The 12,380-nt window shown below is 43.1% G+C and overlaps 1 protein-coding gene across 4 annotated transcripts in view; it reads left to right on the top strand.

Annotated features, from left to right (window-relative positions):
* ADAMTSL1 (ADAMTS like 1) overlaps positions 1 to 10,344 on the top strand; it is a 394,686-nt gene extending 384,342 nt beyond the window's left edge. For all 4 annotated transcript variants that reach the window (XM_079330161.1, XM_079330160.1, XM_079330159.1 and 1 more), the window contains 5 exons: positions 530 to 710; positions 3,719 to 3,926; positions 7,183 to 7,292; positions 8,174 to 8,394; positions 10,145 to 10,344. In XM_079330161.1, the coding sequence (XP_079186287.1) occupies positions 530 to 710; positions 3,719 to 3,926; positions 7,183 to 7,292; positions 8,174 to 8,394; positions 10,145 to 10,251 (827 nt within the window). In that variant the 3' untranslated portion in view covers positions 10,252 to 10,344. The remainder of the gene's footprint in view (positions 1 to 529; positions 711 to 3,718; positions 3,927 to 7,182; positions 7,293 to 8,173; positions 8,395 to 10,144) is intronic.
* The last annotated feature ends 2,036 nt before the right edge of the window (positions 10,345 to 12,380 follow it).

Genomic DNA, 12,380 nt, shown 5'->3' with positions numbered 1-12,380 from the left:
CTGTGGTGCAGCTGGGCTGGAACATAATAGGCAGCTTTCATTGCTCCAATTGTCAGTGACGGAGAGGTGAAGAATTTACCTTTTCCTTCAATTTTCATATAAAATTTTGAGTGTGTTGCAACTCCCACATTTATCTTCTGACATGATGATCTGTGTGAACTGTCTGGCAAAAGAAACAGTGTTTCAAGATAATAGAGTCATAGATACTGATGGAACTACAGTCAACCATATCTTCATTAAATAACACACCGTTAAAAATATAGATGCTCATAGGCATCTGGCTTCGCTTAACTGCCATACCATGTTATTAACTTTCCATGCCTGACGCTTCTAAGCGCCAAAAAAATGGGTTTGTTACACCAAAGGCAGTCAGGGTGCCTTGAATCAGGTGCCTTGCAGGGGTAGGTAGCTCCCCTTCACTGAATCCCTGTGTTTCATCCTGGAGAACATCTTCAACTCCCTGCTTTCCGGCTGAACTCCTGCTGTCAGTGTTTTGGTGTTAACACGCCTCTCCCCTGCTTCCCGGCAGAGTACCAATGGTCGGCGGACAAACTGACAGCTTGTTCTGCGTCCTGCGGACACAGAGGGCTGCAGCTGCCCCAGCTGAGGTGCTTACTGGATGGGGCCGAAGTCAACGCATCCCACTGCGCTGACACACCCAAACCAGCCCTGCAGCCTGTCGCATGCAACAGAAGAGACTGCCCTTCACGGTTTGTCTGTCCATGTAAAAATATCCCGCATGCGTTTACAAGGTGTCCTGCAAGAGCTCTTTGTGTGGGACATCATAACACTGCAGCTTCTCTGGTGCTTCTTTGGATAAAGGGGAGTTTTTGAGTGCTTAATCCGGACAGTTGGGATTTTGTAGCAATATTTGTGGGAAACTATGTCAGTACAAGGTAGAAAAAGAATTCACAGCTTGCAGTTTCTTGAGTGATTCCAGTCACATCCTATGTTGGTTATAAATATCATGCCTGTCTGCATGCACTGAATGCATGGAAATTTTGTCACCCGTGTACTGTATGAATTTCTTTTTTGTGTTACACAGGGCTTCATAGCAGTTTGCCCTAACAATATAACAGACAAGAAGCTTAGTTTTATAGCTATTTTGTGATTTTATGAGTTCTTTTGTTGCCTGACATCAATATGGGCAGAGCTGTAGCTGTAGCTGCACCTAAGCTCCACCTTAGCAGGGTGGAAATACCTTCTGTAAAATGGGCACATCTTATCAGATCTATTGCACATGAAGGGGGCTGAGTTCTGCCTCTTTTTGGAGATTGCTAGCTTGTGGTTGCCTTGGAATTTTAAATCTCTACCCTACTAGTCCCCTGTTTTTCACTTACTGCTAAACACAAATAAGCCAGGACAAAAAAAAACTTCTAGCTACATCTAGGTCTTCCTATGGCACATCTCAAGTACTGTGTTCAATTTTTGACCCCTCACTACAAGAAAGAAGAAGGGCAGAGAAGCTGGTGAAGGGTCTGGAGCACAAGTCCCATGAGAAGTGCTTGAGGGAGCTGAGGTTGCTTACTTGGAGAAAATGGGGCCCAAGAAACCTTATCACTCTACAATTGCCTGAAAGGAGGCTGTAGTAATGTGGGGGTCAGCCTCCTCTTCCAAGTGACAAGACAAAAGGAATCTGCTTCAAGCTGCTTCATGAGAGGCTTAGATTGGCCATTAGGGGAAAATTCATCATGGAAAGGGTTGTCAAGCATTGGAACAATCTGCCAGGGGAAGTGATTTAATCGTCATCCTTGGACATATTTAAAAGATGTGTAGATGTGGTGCTTAGTGACGTGGTATAATGGTGGACTTGGCATTCCTGGGTTGATGATTTGACTTGATGATATTAAAGGTCATTTCTAACATAAATGATTCTCTGACTTCACCCCACACAAAGTCTTTTTTTTTTACACCCTTTGGTGCAAAGAAGAGTGCATCCTGAGTCAGTGTAGTGTTATGCTCCCTTCATATTAAAAATGTCCTGCTTCTGCAGTTCAGTATCTCCGTAGCTGATATGTGTAAACATGTTTTTCCATATTTATCATAGTGTTACTCCCTCGTCTCCCTTATTTCCAAGGTGGTTATGTTATGTTTCAGCATACAAGCGCTTTAAAGTAGTAAGCATCTCAAGAAAAATTTAGCACAACTTCCCTCATTCAACAGTGATTTGAGACTTGTATTTAAAAAAGTCTCAGCTGAGGCAAGGAGAGGGGCTAAGCAACCTGATGAGAAGTAGCCAGATTCCCACTCTTGCTGTGTTTTTGGCATATTGCAAGATTCTGTTTAATTACCTTTTAAAATATATTCCTGCTTTTCTTTGGAGGCAAATGTTTTCTGAGTTGCCTGAGCTGAGTCATAAGGAAGAAACCAAAAGAGATTTGATGAAATATGAAACATGCTCATTAGCAGCACTTTTCCTTGCTGTTGACAATAAATTCCATGGGAATAGTTTATGTCTATTTATACCTTTCCTGAATTGTAACACAAACCCAAATGCTCCCTCAGCTCCTGAGAAACTGCTGAGATGTAAGCTTGGAAATAAAAGTTGATTGACATGCAGACCAGAGCTTTATAAGCAGAGCAGAAATTGCAGGCTCAGCCTCAGCAAACTGCATGAAAAAGTACCAGTGTTCTTATTTTCCAGGCTGGGAATGTTTGTTTATACTTGTTTCTGTGACTGCTGGAGTTAATCACGTGGAGAAGACGGAAAAATAGAAACAGATGTCTCTCCATGGGCATGGAGAATGCCTATTTTTCTGTAAAGTAATCATAAACTCTGCTGGTGAGGGACGTGATAGGCAGTATTTTATTCCCAAAACCACCAAGTATCCAGAAACTTAATGAAGCAAAATTCTGGCTTGACCATAAAACTGTTCAGAAAACTAACAATCAGTTGCATTCTCCCTATTCCTACCTAACACTTTCTCATACCTGACTGTATGAGTGTTTCACCTAATGATCCTTACAATAACAAAATGTATTAGACTACTATTTTCTGTTATTTACAGACTTCCAGCTAGTAGGACTGGATTTTTTAAATGCCAGTACACAGGGGTTCAGAGCCTCAGCCTCAGCAGGTGAATGCATGGTCTGAGCTCAAGAGGAAAGAAGAAGAGTGTCCTCCCTTCCCTGGGCTAATTGTTCTGAGCAATGTTGAGGATTTTTTGGATTATGCCAGCTGTCAGGGGTACAACAGAACAGACAGGCACCAGCAGGACCCAGCAGGCTTTTGGCTGTTCTCTTACAACAAGTTTGAAGTAGTCTATGAGCTACTCCAGGAACTACACAGAGATAGTTTTCCCTACTAAGAAGTTCTACTGGGCTAGTTGAGCATTGTGACTGTAGCTTGTGACCAAGGCCTCCATGTCACCATGGTCTAAGAGCAGACTTGCTCAGCAACTCCTGTGCTAGGGCTACAAGTATTTGCTAAGCCTCTAAAAATGCTTTTAACGGCTAGAAAATTGAATTCCTGGGCCCAGAGAGCCTCAAGAAGGACAAATCAATGAAAAATTTGCAGTTTTCTCAGCTTTCATCCTCTGAACAGTTTTTAGTGAAGACTATGGAAGGCTGAGACACTCAAACATTCCAAGATCACACCCGAAAATGAGCCAACTCACTGTTGCCTGTCTTTCTTCCAATTGATGGAAGACCATTTGATGCCAAGGATCCTGCAGACAGTGGAACGTGCCTGCTCCCTGACCTCCTCTCTTTCTCTCAGGTGGATGGTAACATCCTGGTCTCCCTGCACATGGAGTTGTGGTGGAGGCATACAGACACGGCGAGTGATGTGCCAGCGCCTGACAGCAAAAGGCAGCTCTGTCCCAGTGTCCAACGAGGCTTGTGCCCTGGTGTCCAAGCGCCCTGTGGACACACAGAACTGCAACATGCAGCCCTGTGTTGAGTGGGCAGCCTCCTCCTGGGGCCAGGTAAGAACCAAAGTAGCATTCCAAGGACAGTCCTGTAAAATGGACGGTTCCAGGTCCAAAACAGAGACAGCTGCACTCTGCAATCCATGTGACAAAAAGCACTTTATTGTTCTCAACTTCACCTTAAGTACCTTTCTTAATGTTCCTTGGCAAGCACTTGTGTTTGGGTCAAAGTTCAGGCTGCTCAGCTCTCTATCCAATAGCTTGTACAGCCTAGGCAGGAACCCATTGGGTCAAATTCCTGTCTGGTTCCAAATCTTGTCCTATCACTGTTCCCTGGAAGCCTGTCTACCAAGCCAGGCTGCTTTTCTCTTATATGGTCTAAACAGTTGCCCAGTAACAAGTCAGCTTGTACTGTGACACAGTCCCATACTGGGGGGTTACAGAAAAAGAGACAGAAAATGAAGGTAATGACTTTTCAAACTAGTACCTTTACTGTGCTGACATTTGAGGCAGCTGCTAATATGTTCAGCATTTTCTTTCTGTATATGATACACTGCCTGCTTGGATTTCTGTAGCTTCTCACAATGACTAGAAATGCCGCTCGTAAACAGGGTTTTTACTGCAGACCCTGTGTACCCCAGCAGGAAGGTCTGCAGTTCCTTGTTACAGTGGTTACTGACTCATGTGGGAAATAGCCTTCTTCAAGTCTTAATCCCCCTTACAAGTGAGAGTGCTTCAGTCTTGGCTGGCTGGAGTTAGGATTGATGATTGCAATAAGATTCAAGGCAGGAGGAGTGTACAATAATTCAGTTTTACAAAGTTGTTGATGTTGCCTGAGAATACCAAAAAGTGAGAGCTTTCTTGATTTACTTTCTGAGGAAAGACAGAATGGAGGGCTAAAAGCATTTTCTAACTACTTCCTGCTACTTTGCAGGCCTTCAGATTTTCTCTTAGCAGATTACATTGCATCACATTTGTCTTGGTTTGAAAGGCAGGTGTTTGCTAAGAAGGGCAGGGGTCTTTGTTGAAATGGACAGTGTAGAACCCCTCCCTCCAAATTATTATAGTTGTAAAATTAAGGGGCTCTCAGGCAAAGATGTGGGAATTAGGAATAACAGTTCTTTACTGGGAAAAATTAAAATAGAAATACAGTATTACGAAACAACAAAACACTAACAGAGTCAGAATACAATCTGACTGCCCTGTCAGTCAGGGTGCTTGTAGCAGTCCAATTAAGTGGTGGCTGAAGTCTTCCTGGATTGACAGATGTGGTTCAGCTGAAGAAGTGGTCCTGGAGAAGGGTGCAGTTTTCCTCCAGTGATGATGTGGAAAGGTCCGGTTTTCCTCTGGAATCCAGTGGGAAAAGGCTGCCTTGGTGCTCCAAATCTCAGTTTTTATCTAGGTAGGAAATGCTTGGCTCCTCCCTCTGGCTGGAGCATTTCCCAGTGGGATGATGTAATTTTATCAGTCATACAGTGGGACTGAATGGCCCAGCAGCAGAAGATGTCTTCCCAGAGGGAGGATGAGTTGTGGAAAAGATAAAGATGATTGCTCCACCTGGTTTTAACAGATGGCCCATTAGCAGAGGATATCTCCCACAGAGATAAGGATCACAGCCCCACCCAGCTTCAACAGATGGTGATAGAATACATACTTTTGGTTACATCCTGCTTTGCAAGCCAAGACAACTTTTTTTATAAAAAGTAGTAGTACTGGTAGTAAAAAGTCCCTTCAGCTCCTCGAATGTGTTATTGTTCACTGCTTGAAGGCATATTCATTTAAATGTTGAAAGGTGACTGAGTTATTGTATTACAAGTTAAACTTGGAATTGTCACTTTATATCAAAGAAGAAAATTTTCACTCCCTATGGAAATTCAGGAAAGAACTGGATCTTCTTTGCAGAAGCCGTGGGCTAAATTGTTCCCCATGACATCATACTCAGCTGAGGCAATCATATAGTTCAATTAATTTCTGAATTTTAGACCTAATCTCTGTGCATTATCATACAATATTTCTTCTACTTAGCTTACAAAAAAAAGGTCAAGTTGCACATGATTGCATTCTGCCCAGTCTCCAAGCAGAAGACTGTTACACTTAGTTAGGAATGTACCACTGGCTCAGTGAGTCGGTGACCTGCTTGGCAGTATTGTGGGGTAGCAGGTCACCCATTGTGCAGGTGTAGCAATCCACTTCCCCAGTTCACAAAGAAAATAAACAGCCTACCTGCTCTACTCCTATCTCTAAAATTAGTTTCTTTCCTTAATTTAATGTTCCTGGCCTTTTTTTTTCTTCGCTGTGTGTTTTTAAGCTAGTGACTCAGGCTTGCCGGTGATGAGGATTGCTAGCCCCTGCAGATACCACAGAAATGCTCCACACACTCCAATAAATGACATTTCCAGCAAGACATTTGGCTGAAAGCAGCTGGAAGCCTAGCAGTCACTGCTTCTCTCTCCAGTTGTCAGAGACGGAAGAAATAGCAGGTGGAAGGCCGTATTATTTGAGGAGTGCATAGTAGTGTGGAACAGGGCTCCTACTGAAGAGGGAGAGGAGGTGGCAAAGGGATTGGTCAGCAGCCATCCACCAGCAGAAATTCCTGCTTCACACTGATGACCTCTAATTCAGCCCTCAGTTTTCTTGGATATAATTTCCAGATACTTTGAAAAACAGTTTCCTAATAGTTGATGTAATTTTAAAATAGCACAAATACATGCTTCATACCTAAACCAAGTTATATTTGAATCTAAGGTTAGGATTAGGAGAGTTAAGCTGAAATGCAATTGTTAAGCTTCAATATGTTAGGATAGCCTCAATTTTGGAGCGAGCTTGCATATCTTTTATGCTTCTCATGCTTCCTGCTTTTTTTCATTGTCCTTCAATGCTTTTAAATTCTTAAATAGAGTGTAATATGTCCTTGGTTCAATGCATTCTTAGTTATTTGGCCAATTCACATGATGCAAAATGCACAGTAAAAGTAATGTATTGAGATTTCCTGTAAGGATCATAGGCTCTAGGCTAATGGTATGAGAGCATTTAATTTCCCCTAACAGATGTATTTAAGATTAAGTTATTGAAGAGAAGAGGTAATGATTCTACAGAGTAGATACAGAAATGTAGTTTAAATGCTGATGGAGGAGAGTGAGGTAGAGCAGAAAATGACTGCACAGTCAGCCTTCAAAGGCGCAGAGGTGAAGAAAGCAGTTGAAATCTCAACAGTCTCAGGATGGCAGTATACACTTTATTTCACTAGCAGTTGTATAAAAATGGAACTTGCCCTGTCTTTTGCCTCCCTTGAGTGGACCTTCTGTTTTCCCAGTGTAATGGGCCTTGCATTGGACCACGACTGGCTGTACAGCACCGACAGGTATTTTGCCAGACCAAAGATGGGACTTCTGTGTCATCTGATCAATGCAGTTCTTTACCAAGGTAGGATAGAAATGTCTTATGTCTGAACCTACAAACCTTTTCAGAGATATTTGGTAGACTGTGACTTACTTGAAAACTTATGGGTTTCCCCTATGTAACAAAGAGGTCATGCTGCAACCTGTACAGCTATGTGTAACAAGTCTTATCAGGCTTATAGTCCAGACTTCCCTATTTGTTCCTAGGAGCTTCAGGCCAGTTGGCCAAAAACTGGAAAAATCTGTGCATGCCAAATCCTGACTGCAAGGCTGTGCTGTGTCTTCTTAAGGAGCCAGTCTTCTCACTTACTTAAACACAAACTCTAACAGAAAAAATAGGTCTCTTCAGATATTGTTTTCCTGCAAATAAACTCCACCATCAACATTGTAAAGACATATACTTTACATGAGACAGGTATGTAAATCATGACTGACCATGACTAAATATTAATGTATTTGGCTTTTTGTCTCCCACTCTTGCCTTTTCACTACCTGTATGACAAATAGATATGAACCAAGTGTGCCTATACATCTTCTGTGAGACTGTCTTGAAAGAAAAAGAAGAGTTTCAGAAAATTGGTTCTGTTTCTACTGGCTGTGAAGCCACAAAAAAGTTGCAAAGTCCTGCTGGACCACATTGGTTACCACTCATTTCACCTTTCAGCAGATCTCTGGTTTGGCCCTTGGAGAGGGCATTCAGCCAAATCCTCAAACAGTTCAAATGGTCAATTGAACTGGTGGTGGTATACCTGTGAGCACCCACTGAGGGTCCTTGAGAGCAGTTCAAAACTGCTGGCCCCGCCTTGGGACCTTTTGAAGATCTGATCTGTACAGTGCTCTGAGTGAATTACCTTTGGGATATGTAATGTTTCTGTCCCTCCCTCGCTGTGTCTCTCCTGCCCACAGGCCGCTGAGCACCCAGAACTGCTGGACTGACGTCTGTAGTGTGCACTGGAGGGTCAGCCTGTGGACCATCTGCACGGCTACGTGCGGAAACTACGGCTTCCAGTCACGGCGTGTGGACTGCGTACACATCCGCACCAACAAGCCTGTGATGGAGCACCACTGCTCCTGGAGGCCAAGACCAGCAAACTGGCAGCGCTGCAACATCACACCCTGTGAACATGGTACTTTGCTGAGAGGGAGGGAGGCAGAGCAGTGCAGGAGTAGGAAAGAAGGGAGAGTCGTCTTACAGAAACACAACACTGGACCTTGCAGCTGGGTATCCTGGGGAACTTCTAGCCCAGACCTGTGCAAAATTCAGTGTCTAAAGCTCAGCATCCCAGAGAGGAATGCTGCCCATTGAGCAGGCTTTTGGCAATGGTGTTCTTGCTGGGATTGTGTCTCCTTTCTAACAGCATGAGAAATAATTAATGCAGTCTTCTGGAGCAAGTCCATAGTAGGCCACCAGGTTGATCAAAGGGATAGACCACCTGTTGTATGAAAAAAGGCTGAGGGAAATAAGATTGTACAGCCCTGTTTTTAGGTGACCTACTTGTGGCTTTCCAGTACTTGATGGGAACTTAGAAGAAAGATGGAGCAAGACTATTTACAAGGCCATTTAGTGGCAGAACATGGGGGAATCGCTCCAAATTGAAATAGAGTAGTTTTAGATTAGATATTAGGAAGAAATTCTTTACTGTGAGGGTTATGAGACAGTGGCACAGGTTTTCCAGAGACACTACAGATACCCCATCCCTGAAGGTTTTCTAGAACAAGTTGGATAGGACTCTGAGCAATGTGGGCCAGTGAAAAGCATCCCAGTCCACAGCAGGAGGGTTGGAACTAAATGATTCAAAGTCCTCTTACAACACAGACCAATCTATGATTCTACAATTAACTTTCAGTTAATGGTACAGACAGAAAGAAAAACATGAATCATAGCCCATAGACTTACGGCAGTAGTCCAAATCCAGTGGATAGGTGGATGACAGGAAATCCAGTAGGCAAGAGTACTTCCTTTTACAAGCAACAGAATTTGGCCTGCCAGGGGTCTAAAAAAGTTACTAATTTAAAAAAATTGAATGAACAAAAGAGAACAGACTATGTGCCTATTTGGAAATTATGCTCACATCCTCTGTCTTGCAAGCCAATTGCTTTGCAAGCATTGCAGATGCAGTAGCAGAACCCACTTGCCTAGATTCACACCACCTCTAATGCTCCCTCTCAGTGGAGACAAAGTGGACTACATAGGTCCAAACTTACGAGTTTGGGGGGCCCTAATGGAAGCTGAAACAACAAGGGAGTTTACAGGTATTAAGCAGGACCTTTGCTGACACTCCAGCCTCTTTTTGCTATACAGAAATGTCCCAATACCAGACTCCTGCAGGGATACTGGATAGTTTTCCAAACTAAATGCAGGAGGCTGTGGGCATCAAAAAATGTGCAAGTGATATCAGAACCTAAGACCTAGAAGAGTTCAAAAGATGTCTTAACATATTCATGCTGGGTGGTTTCTGACCTATGAAAAACACAAGAAAACTCCCAGTCAGCTGGGGTAACATTCCCATACACTGGCTCTTCAAGTGTGGAAAGCTGGCTAAAGTGTCTCTGTTAAAACAAGTATCCAGTTTCATTTAGTTCTTCATCTTTGGTTTAACTGTTAGGAAACTCCTAAAGCCTCTCTAAAATATTGGTAGATGACAAACTGTCAGTGTTGGAGCAGCCTCAGAAGCCCTTTCCCCAGGCTCCGAAGGTAAATGTTGCCCACCAATTCTTCACTGATCCTGTGTCTTTAGAGCAAGTCAAACTCATGCTCAAAGTGAGACCTCCCAACACAAAGGTCCTCTTGGCCACCCAAGGATGAATGTTCTCAGGTAAGAAATCCTTTGTTCATAAATTCATCACCATTTCTTCTTGTTGTTTCCCCTTTGGCAGTGGAGTGCAGAGACACCACAAGGTACTGTGAGAAAGTGAAGCAGCTCAAACTCTGCCAGCTCTTCCAATTTAAGTCGCGTTGCTGTGGGACTTGTGGAAAATCTTGAAGACAGACGAAATGAAAATGGAGGAACAAGGGGATCAGAGCCTTTTCTTCACTGAGCAAAGGCTTTTTCAGAAAATACATATGGATAGAATGATTTTTTTCATTTTATTTATTTATTTCCCTTAAAAAAAATCCCCTTAACAAATCATTGTTGTAAAGGGACTTGACAAGTTTTCCCTTCTGTGAATCTGACAGAATGCAGATAAACATGATCATGAGGGTAGACCACAAAGAGTCAGAGAGACCCATGACACCAAGAAATGGGTATGAGAGGAGTGAGGCTTCCCCTCAATCTGTGTATATGCCTGAGTGACATTTCAAGAGACAGGTGAGGAAGAGGACCAGAGTCAAAACCTAGCATCATATTATCAAATCAAAGAATTATAAAGATCAAAGAAGATCTTCAGTGTTATCCAGGCCAACCATTAACAGCACTACCATATCCACCCCTAAACTATCTGTGGGTGCCATATCCAGACACTTCTTAGACACTGCCTGAGTTGGTGACTCCACCACCTCCCTGGGCAAATTAGTCCAATGCCTAACCACTTTTGTCAATGAATAATTTTTCCTAATATCTTATCTGAGCCTCCCCAGCATGATTTGAGGCCATTTCTTCTCATCCTATTGTTTGAAACATGGCAGAAGAGACTGACCCCCACCTCACTACAACCTCCTTACAGGCAGTTGTAGAGAGCAATTTGGTCACCCCTGAGTTTCCTCCCAGCTAAACAATCCCAGCTGCCCCAGTTGTTCCATACAGGATATGTCTTCTAGATCATTCACCCATTCCATAGCTCTTCTCTGGACATGCTCCAGCACCTCAATGTCTTTCCTGCAGTAAGGGGCCCAGAACTGAGTACGGGATTGGAGGTGTGGTTTCATCAGTGCCGAGTACAGAGGGACAATCCCTGCCCTGGCCCTGCTGTCCACACTACTTCTGATACAGGCCAGGATGCCATTGGCCACCTCGGGCACCCAGGCACACACTGGCTTATATTTAGGTGTTGACCAGCACCCCCAAGTCTCTTTCTGCTGAGCACCTCTCATATCTCTCTTAGACTACCTTGAAAACACAAGCATGTGATTTTGCTTTATAAGCTTTATTTGTTACATCCAAGACTAGAAGCCTTTTTAATTTCTAAATCCCCTCTCCTTCCTACACCAGGAAAGGGACATCCTTGTGACCTTTGAAAATCTGGTGTCTGGAGAAGTTGAACAATGATCTGTAACATAAGTGGGCCTAAAACACACCTGAAAATGTTTCCAGTTGGAGTTTGTGAGGAAGGGTTGGGGATTGAAGGGTTGCCCTCAGCACAGAAGTGCAGTGGTGATGTTAATAAACAGCTAGCAAAAGGAGAACATGTATGATCTGCTTCACAGACTTTGCTACAAACCTGAAAACACTGTTCTTTAGACAGCATAGGCAGGAAAGATAGAAATTGTATTTGATAAACAAGAGACACTTTGCATACAGCATCCTACTAACAGTTATTTAGAAAAAAGAGGTACTACTTCCCAAAGTTCTCATACTTTCAGACTTAAAATTTTGGAAAAGAACTTGAGGAAGTGGGTTTTCCTATTCTGTTAACATGAAATTTCTCTTTCCTGGGAGTCAAGCCTTTCAGTTAACTGGTAGAAAAGAGCTTTATTCTGATTTTTTGTGGTGGTTACTACTCAGTTGAAACAGAATGGCTTTAGCACCAACACCATTGGACTAATGCAAATAATTTGTAAGCAACTTGCTCCTCTCCAGCTGCCTCCCACTAAAAAACAAGTGCTATAAAGCAGATCTGTAAGTCCATACAGAATATCCCAAAGGTACAGTCTAGAAAATAAGACTCAAACATCACACTCACTGCATGATTTCGCATGGAGGCTGTGACTCTTTCCTCCTGGCCAGCTGCAGTGGATATTCAGCCAGTGAAGTGATGCAAGATTATAGCTTCTGGGCATTCTCTGTTATGCTCAGGAAAAAAAAAAAACCAAAAAGAGGAAATCTACAAAGAAGAGAGTTCAAGAATTGTGGAAGTTTAAAGGAGAACTGCCTGATTTCAGATTTTGCTACAAGACCTTCTCGAAATTGAAAGGCTTGGTTGTGCCTCTCCTGTAGCTCCTGTAGGGACTAGT

Source organism: Erithacus rubecula (genome assembly GCF_903797595.1).
Source record: "Erithacus rubecula genome assembly, chromosome: Z".
Lineage (NCBI taxonomy): Eukaryota > Metazoa > Chordata > Aves > Passeriformes > Muscicapidae > Erithacus > Erithacus rubecula.
Note: the sequence above shows the minus strand (reverse complement) of the source record. Positions and strands in the feature narration are given on the sequence as shown.